This window comes from Vigna unguiculata, chromosome 4, assembly GCF_004118075.2.
Source record: "Vigna unguiculata cultivar IT97K-499-35 chromosome 4, ASM411807v1, whole genome shotgun sequence".
NCBI lineage: Eukaryota > Viridiplantae > Streptophyta > Magnoliopsida > Fabales > Fabaceae > Vigna > Vigna unguiculata.
The window spans coordinates 31,359,387-31,369,156 of NC_040282.1; the positions used below are offsets into that span (position 1 = coordinate 31,359,387).

The 9,770-nt window shown below is 30.2% G+C and overlaps 1 protein-coding gene across 1 annotated transcript; it reads left to right on the forward strand.

Moving 5' to 3' along the window:
• The first annotated feature begins 244 nt into the window (after positions 1-244).
• LOC114180742 lies at positions 245-6,594 on the forward strand. The gene is made up of 12 exons (XM_028067037.1): positions 245-257; positions 431-511; positions 696-824; positions 1,213-1,284; positions 1,539-1,709; positions 1,806-1,901; positions 1,996-2,049; positions 2,132-2,189; positions 2,642-3,570; positions 3,647-4,825; positions 4,934-5,347; positions 5,504-6,594. Exons 1-12 carry the CDS (start codon positions 245-247, stop codon positions 6,592-6,594), a joined length of 4,287 nt encoding a protein of 1,428 aa, XP_027922838.1.
• Positions 6,595-9,770: the final 3,176 nt, after the last annotated feature.

The window sequence follows — 9,770 nt, forward strand, 5'->3', positions numbered from 1 at the left end:
ATAGGTTTTTTCTTCCTCTCTGCTTTACTTTCTTCACAGTGCATTGTTAATTGCTTTTGTTATTAGTTTTCTATTTCTAATTTTAAATCTTCCTCCAACATGTAATGAATTTGTAAAACACCATAATACCACAATACAATGCATAACTTCTGCACACTTTGAACATTATCACAACAAAATGGATTCAACAAATGGAAGAAGAAAAAGGAAGAACATTATCCCACAAAATTTTTCCAATACCTTGATGAAGTCCACAGGTTCAATATTTTTATGTTTCTCACATTGCATTTTTAAGTTTCTTCATTTTTTGGAGCTCATTTCATTCGTTTCTCATCCAATTCAATTAAATCTACACTCATATGTAAAAACAAAGATGCAAATTCTAATCTTGCTTCATCTATGTTATTTTTTTTTCTTATTTTGATTTCAGTAACAAATGAGGACAAATCCAGTCCAACTGAAGCATTTCCTTTTCCAAATACTACACCTCTTTCTCAGTTAAGATATTGTGGTAATAATTTTTTCATTCACTATACATTTCATCCAACAAATTTATTACTGCATTCATTGTTCTCAAACTATTTTTCATTTCATTCACAAATCTGCATTCATTGATTGCACTAACACAAATCTTTATTACTGCATTCATTTTACATCTATTCTTTTCTCATTTGACTTTTTAACTATTCTACCAGTATGGAAAGAAAATGTTACGCCAGATTCAACTAGCAAAACCTACTTATCTCTCAATGAAGATACAGACGTGCAGAATCAAAGAATTCAATCTACTATTCGAAAGCCACTTTCCGAGTTGACATATTGTGGTAAGTTTGTTTTTTAATTTAATTTTCATTCAAATTCAGTACAAATGCTAGCACTGCATACTTATTAGTCTCATTATTCATCTTTAATGCATATTATACAATTAACACACATTGATATTAGATGACATCATTTCGTAATTAATTCGTTTCATCTTTAAATTCATTTCATAATCCTTTTTTTAACTGCATTTTGCAGAACTTGAACAAAATAATGGGAAAGATGCACGAAGAAGAAGGAAACTTATTATAAATAAGAAGTTGGCAGAAAAAAGTAATTACAAGCGTAATAAAAATGATTAAATACTAATTCTTTATATATCTATTATTATCTTATCTTCAATTGAATTCCTTTCATAATAAATTTTTCTATTACTACCTCTCTTATTAGAATTTCATGGTTCTACATCCATTGGATCTACCAATGCTCCAATTTTGCAAAACAGCAACAGTAACAACACAGGTACAAATGAAAAATATATTAATTCTTTTAATTCTTTTCTCTTAATATATTAGTGCTTTAATATATTTTACTATTTTTTTTAAAATTGAGTTGTGCATACTGAAATTCAAGTTATTTTAGTTATTCAAATGTATACCACTAATATATTTTACTATTTATCATTATATTTGAATGATAAATTAAATTAAGAACAGAGTTACAAAATCATATATATCAATAATATTTAGTTCATTAATTTATGGATGTACCTGCAGGTATTGTTCAATTTGATTGTCCTATTGGAAGAAGCAAAACCAATGTGTTTAATACAGAAGAACTGTTACCTAAAGAAATTGTGGGTACCAGCTCCAGTCATGCTTCACTAAATTCTTGTGCTTTTTCTGAAGTTGTTAATCCTTTTTATGTTCAACAACACCAAAATCATGGTAATTTATAATATAAACAAAATTCATTTCATTACTTTAATTTCTTTAATTGTTACAAATTCAGCTTGGTAATATTCATTTCAATCTATGTTAAAGGTTTACAATTTTGTCACCCTTCTCGGGAGCAGGCTATTAAATCTATTTCGAAGATATTGGATTTTGACAATAATTCTGAAGAAGATGAGAATGATGGTAATCAATAATGGTTCATTTTAAATAATAAATACTTTCTGTTTCTTTATGTAAAATTGTTTTTTAAATAATAAATACTTTCTGTTTGTTTCAGATAACATAATTGGACATTTCAAATCTGATTTGTATTCAAAAGTTGAAATTCAAGGTGAAAGAATACTTTTTAGTGTTTTTATATTTAAGTATAAATGTTATTTAATTACTGACATATATGTTTTTTATGTACTTAGGAAATGTTGATGTTGGGGAGTGTTCACTTGAGTGTCCCTATTGTCAAGCTCAACTGTGGTACGAAGAAAGATTTGATAAATGCAAAAGATTAAAACAAGTTGATTTCATTCTTTGTTGTCAAAAGGGAAAAGTACAACTTCCATTGTTGAAGAAACCTCCACAATTGCTTCAAAAGTTGTTAAAAGGTGAAGACAGTACAAGCCAGAATTTCTTACATTACATAAGAAGTTACAACAACATGTTCTCATTTACATCCATTGGTGGTAAGATCCATTCCTCAATCAACGATGGATCAGGTCCTCTTCAATTTATTCTTAGTGGTCAAAATTAACATCGCATTGGAAGTTTATTGCCTGAAAAAGGATCAAATCCCAAATTTGCACAACTATATATTTATGACACAAAAAATGAAACAAGCAACAGAGTTAGTCACTTTGGGTATGTTTAAATAGTTTCTTTATGTTTTAACCATCATTGCGCATATAATTGACTAATTTTTAATTTTTCAGGTCTGATAGTCAGCAATCCATATTTGATAAATCATTGATCGAAGAATTGAAGAAAATGATTGACAAACACAATGTACTTGCTCAAACATTCAGAAGAGTAAGAGATTTTATACATGATCATGAACAATCAGATTTTGGATTGAGGTTATTTAGACATCGCTTTAAGGATCCTAGAGTATATAATACACCAGTAGCAGATGAAGTGGCAGCATTGATTGTTGGTGATTTGAGCACCTTAGATGTAGGAAGGGACATCATTGTCAAGAAAGTTTCTGGTCAATTAACAAGACTACATGAAACACACACATGTTTCATTCCTCTTCAATATCCTTTGATTTTCCCATATGGAGAGGATGGTTATCAAGAGGATATTCCAATTAGAAATTGTCAAAAATATGGACAAAGTAGAAAAAGAATTCGCATTTCTTTACGAGAATTCATTGCTTTCATAATACAAGATAGAAAGGTTGAATTTGGTAATGTTGTAAATTCATGTAGATTGTTTCAACAGTTTTTAGTGGATACATACACCATGATTGAAGCCCAAAGGTTGTCTTTTATACGAAATAATCAAAAACTCATTCATTCAGATATTCTGAATGGGTTACAAGAAGTTGTTAACAAAGGTGAAACTGATCCTTCTTCCATTGGTAAGCGTATTGTTCTTCTAGCTTCATTTACAGGTGGTAGGAGATACATGTTCAATAATTACCAAGATGCTATGGCAATTTGCAAGAGGTATGGCTATTCAGATTTGTTTATAACAATCACATGTAATGTAAATTGGCCTGAAATTGTTGATTTTGTCAAATCAAGAGGATTAACTGCTTCAGATAGGCCAGACATAGTTTGCAGAGTTTTTAAAATGAAATTAGACCAAATGATGACCGATTTCAAGAAGAATAATTTCTTTGGCAAAGTCAATGCAGGTATACAATTTTAATTTTCTTAATTTATTTTTCTTACTGCCTATTGTTTTCTCTAATAATTATTTTACAAATTTAGGTATGTATACAGTTGAATTTCAGAAGAGAGGTCTGCCACATGCTCATATATTACTATGGTTGAGTGACTCTAACAAGTTAGAAAATGCAAAGCATATAGATCAAGTTATCTCTGATGAACTTCCTCATCCAGATCTCTATCCTAAACTTTCAAAGGTTGTTCAAACATATATGATACATGGTCCTTGCGGAGTTGCTAGATTCAACTCGCCATGTATGAAAGAAGGTCGGTGTTCTAAATTTTTTCCTAAAAAATTTAGACATTCAACTACAATTGATGAAGATGGATATCCTGTATATAAACGTAGAGATGATGGTTTATTTGTGTTGAAAAATGGACATAAATTAGGTAATGCAAATGTGGTGCCGTATAGTCCTCTTCTCTTAATGCGTTATCAAGCTCATGTTAATACAGAATATTGCAACACATCCAACTCAATCAAGTATTTGTTCAAATATGTCAACAAAGGTCCTGATAGAGCAACAATTAAAATTACAGACAAGGAGAATGAATCTACAGGGATGCGTATTGTTGATGAGATAAAAAGATACTATGATTTTAGATATTTATCTGCATGTGAAGCAGTTTGGCGAATTTTTGGTTTCGATATCCATCATCGGTGGCCAGCTGTTCAACAATTAACTTTTCACTTACAAGATCAAGAACCAGTTTTGTTTAAAGATGATGATCGAATTGATGATGTATTGCATAGGAATGAGAATATGAACACCATGTTCCTAGCTTGGTTTGAAGCTAACAAAAAATTTGAGGAAGGTAGAAACTTGACCTGTGCTGAATTTCCAACAAAGTTTGTTTGGATGTCTCAACAAAAACAATGGAAACCAAGAAAGCAAGGTTATAGTATTGGTCGACTAACATATGTTCCTCCAGGACCAGATGAATGCTACTACATGAGAATCTTACTAACAAAACAAAAAGGTTGTATTGATCATGATAGTATAAAGACAATTAATGGTAAAACATTATCCACATACCAAGAGGCTTGCCAAGAATTAGGATTATTGGCAGATGACAAAGAATTCATTGATGCCATTAAAGAGGCTAGCCATCTTGCATCTGGAAATCAACTTAGAAGGTTATTTGTTGCTTTGTTAATCATGAATACAATGTCTAAGCCAAATGTTGTTTGGGATGCAACTTGGACTTTACTTGCAAATGGTATCCTATATCAAAAAAGAAAAGACTTGAACATACCAGGTACTAAATTGAATTATTCTACACTGTTTTTTCCATAATTAGGTATTAATTACATATTCTATTTTGTAGATTTTCAAATTCAAGAGCATGATTTACACAATCTTTGCTTACTAGAAGTACAAGAACTTCTAAATTCAAATGGGCGAGCTTTATCAGATTATAGTTGCCTTCCTCAACCTGATCTTTCAAATTCATTCAAATTTCAGAACAGGTTCATTGTTGATGAAATGAATTATGATAAAGAACAAATGGAGAAGCTACATCAATCTCTATTGCAGTCTGTCACTAATGAGCAACTACATGTTTATAACAGAATTATGACAGCAGTGAACTCAGAGGTAAGGAATTTCTTTTTCTTATATGGTTATGGTGGTACTGGAAAAACATATCTCTGGAAACTTTTGTCAGCTGCTATTAGAGCAAAGGGAATGATTGCCCTTAATGTAGCTTCAAGTGGCATTGCATCTTTATTGCTTCCGGGAGGTAAAACTGCTCATTCTACTTTTTGCATACCATTAGCAATCAATGATGAATCAACATGTAACATCAATCAAGGAAGTCTTTGTGCTAAACTATTGATGGAAGCAAAACTTATAATATAGGATGAAGCTCCTATGATGAATAAGTTATGCTTTCAAGCTTTTGATAGAACATTGAGAGACATTAAGAGAGCTACGAATCAACATAATGCTGACAAACCATTTGGTGGAAAGGTGGTGGTCTTGGGCGGTGATTTTAGACAAATCTTGCCAGTAGTAAGAAAGGGATCAAGGTATGATATTGTGAACTCATCAATTAACTATTCTGATTTGTGGCAATATTGCACAGTTCTTAAGCTATCACAAAACATGAGGTTAAAGACTGCTGCTTCAAATGAAAGTGCAAAAGATATAAAAGAATTTGCTGATTGGATTCTTAAAATTGGCGATGGAAATATGAATTTGAATGAAAGTGGTGAAGCCAACCTTTCAATACCAATCGATCTTCTAATTCAGGAAAGTGAAACACCTTTACTTTCTTTAGTCAAATTTGTTTATGGTGGTCTAATTGAAAATATCATGACTCTTGGATTCTTTGATGATGGTGCAATACTTTGCCCTACAATTGATAGTGTTGAACAAGTAAATGACTTCATTTTATCTTTGATTCCTGGTGAAGAACAAGTTTATTTAAGTTCAGACACTCCTTGCCAATCTGATGATGATCAAGAAATTCAAGGTGAGTGGTTTACTCAAGAGTTTCTAAATGATATTAAATGTTCAGGAATTCCAAATCATAGGATTAAATTGAAAGTTGGCGTACCAATTATGCTTTTAAGAAACATTGATCAAGCAAATGGTCTGTGCAATGGTACAAGGTTGCAAGTTAATGATTTGAGAAAGAATGTTATCTCTGCTACAGTAATAACTAGCAAAAATGTTGGTGACAAAATATTCATACCAAGAATGAACTTGACACCTTCTGATTCCAGCATCCCGTTCAAATTTCAAAGGAGGCAATTTCCAATATCCTTATGCTTTGCAATAACAATAAACAAAAGCCAAGGTCAAACTCTTTGTAAAGTTGGACTTTATCTTCCTCGCCCAGTTTTTACTCATGGACAATTGTACGTAACAATTTATAGAGTCACATCAAAGAAAGGACTAAAAATCTTAATTCTGGATGAAGATGGAAAAGTAACCACTACAACTACAAATGTGGTTTACAAAGAAATATTTGAAAATCTTTGATAAAGGTATATAATTCTTACAATTCTTCAATTATTTTACATTTAACTGTATTTATTTTTTACCTTGCAGATTACAATTGGTGCAGATTACTTTATTTTTTGGGTCCATATACAAATTTTGGTGCACATTACAGTTCATGCAGATTAGAACTGTATAATATATAGTGATTGATAAATGTTTTCATACTTTCATTAGATATCATTTTTTTTCCAGGAGCTACTTCTTTGAATTCCAATAATGCTTCTTATATATTAATACACTATTGTTTCTTTTATTAGTTATATATATGTTGGTTTTCAATTGTTATTTGTTGCTTTACTTTATTGTCAACAATAAATATCTACATACATGTGCTTGGGTGTTACTGAATCCGTATTGACATAATTGCATTTCATTTGTTTAATTTTCTAAATGTTAAAGAATCCGAATTATATATTTTTTCTGTTACTTTACTTGTAACTTCTATACTTTATTTTATCTGTTACTTTTTCTGTCAGTGAACAATAACAATTTTAAATTTGTTGTCACTGTTTGCACGTGACAATGTTCTCTATTCTGACTTAAACTTTCCCATTCCTTCACAACTTTCACTTTACCATTTCATACACATCCTTCACTCAACACTACATTTGAACCTCCATTTCTCTGCAATTACAAAATTGGAAATGGACCAAACCCAAGATCAGAGAACAATACTTTGGAAGTTCAACACCATCTACATATTCTCTAAGGTATGTCTTCAATTTTAACACAAATACAAATTTAGATCTATTACTCTGCATTGAGATTTTCTGTTCCATGTGGTTCGCAGTGTTCTGTATTCATAACGTATGTACTGCACTTTCATATATATATATATATATATATATATATATATATATATATATATATATCTAAAGATTTCAATGTTCAGAAGTTTTTCAATTTTTTTTTCTTTCTATTTATTTTTTAAAAGAATTATTAATTCTGAATTCAATTTTTATCAACGTCTGTTATAAATAAATATATTTTTTGTTGATATATAAGTCTGTTGACAACTTATATATGTTTTGTTTTTCATTCTGTTATTGCAGAAAAAATATTGATAATGTCTTTATTGTCTGAAAATAATTTAGTGTCCTCATTATTTTGTAGCCATTTTTGTTTGTTGATCGACACTTTTCTGTTGGTTATGCACACGAATTAGGTCCACAATGACACTTGGTAGACGTAAATGGTATGAGCACAACAATTACCTATAACATGGATTCAGATAACCCAAGGATCACTGAAGGTTGGTTTAATATGAGAAATTTGTATCAAATTCAAAGTGATTCTCACATCCAGTTTCAGTATTTGGGAAATTGTTTATTTCACCTAACAGTGTTTAAAGGTGGATGTACACGAATAAGTTGGACAACATTTATGAACCATATTACTCATCAAAATACAAGATCTATATTTTCAGTGAAATTGTCAAAGTATCAAAGCAAAGCAAGTCACTTGGTATATTCCTTCTTATTTATTATTATGCTTATTACTATAATTAAATTCAAATACTTATACTAACAATAAACGTTTTAATGATGTAGGATTTGCCATCAAAGTTTGCCAACTTTATTCGGGAGGTCAAGGTAGAAGACGTCTTTCTTATAGGGCCTAAAACTATAGTGAATTGCAAAATACTAATATCCAACAAACAACGAAGTTCAACAAAGATTGGTCAAGGTTGGAGGCTATTTTGTTCTGAAAATGAATTAAAAGAAGGAGATATTGTTGTCTTTCAAGTAGACAATGATTTCATCGAATCAAATGTTGAAGTATTCGTGAATGGTTGTTGTTGTGATTAGATTAACGATAATTTTGTAATGTTGATGAATTATGGTCATTGAACTTTGTTATATGACAATATAGTTATGTACTTCATCAATTATGGATATTGAACTTTGTTATATTACAATATAATTGTTTATAATAAATGGTTATTGAAACTTTGTTTACAATATATAATTGATGAAAATTATTATAAATAATCCCGTGCATTGCACGGGTGAAAAACTAGTTTAATAATAATGAAAAATATTTACTATTATTAAGTTCTCTCATAAAAATGTATTTATTATATTATGATTGTTTTTTTTTCAATTTCTCACTAAGATATTTTTATTTTAAATTTTATTATTAGATTAATGACGAGAAATAAATTGGCAATTTTTTATTTAAAAAGTAAAAGTTAATATCTAATTAGATTAAATTTATAAAAAGTAAATTTTATATTAATATATTATAATTAATTAAATATTTTAAGTTCACAATTTAAAATTTTTAATTAAAATTTAGCTTAAATACCTCTTTCGTCCTCATTTTCGTAGTGTTTGTTGCAATTCTTGTTTTATTTGATCATTTTCTGTTATGCCGTTTAAATCAGTAACGAAGCAATGTACGAGCAATGTATAGGTGGTACTATTTGTATTACGTTGCATTGGGGGTGTGTTACGTGTACTGTACAGATGACTAATTAACGTTAACTTTTCAATTTGAGGAAATTTTGCAATTAGGGCTTGAGTTGGATTGCAGTCACGCTCTTCATTGTTGGAGGCAATTTCTTCATCTTCGTCTTTCTTGAGCTCAGATTTGCAGAGGAAACAACTAATACTTGTCATTTCATTATTGGATTGCAGTCGTGCTCTTCATTTTAATTTTGCAGTTAATCATCATCAAGGAGGTAAGTGGGTTTAGGGTTTTCTGGGTTGTGTTTGTTCGTGGGTTAGGGTTTTCGTAATTCTATTTTGGGGTTTATTTGTATTTGGATTGTTGTGATGTTCTGCATGGTTTCTAAATTACCACACATGTACAGTACACGTAAAACACCCAAATGAACGTAATACAAACAGTGCCACCTGTATAGTGCTCCGTTACTGATTTAAACGGTGTCACATTAAACGGTGTCACAGGAAAAAATTAAATAAAATACGAATTGCGAAAATGAGAACCATTTTAAACATTCGGTAAAAATGAGGACCATTTTAAACATTATGTCAAAAGTTGAAATGAGAATCATGCGTAACAAACACTACGAAAATGAGGACGAAAAATGTATTTAAGCCTTAAAATTGTTGGCTCACAATCTTCGTGGATTATTTGTTCCAAATGTTGGATTTCATTGTTTCATCGAAACCCTATTTTCTATTCATCTT

Coding starts and splice junctions, on each gene's coding strand:
- LOC114180742 (XM_028067037.1), top strand. Junction 1,285..1,538: donor CAGCAACAGTAACAACACAG/GTACAAATGAAA, acceptor ATGTACCTGCAG/GTATTGTTCAATTTGATTGT. Junction 2,050..2,131: donor TTCAAAAGTTGAAATTCAAG/GTGAAAGAATAC, acceptor TTATGTACTTAG/GAAATGTTGATGTTGGGGAG.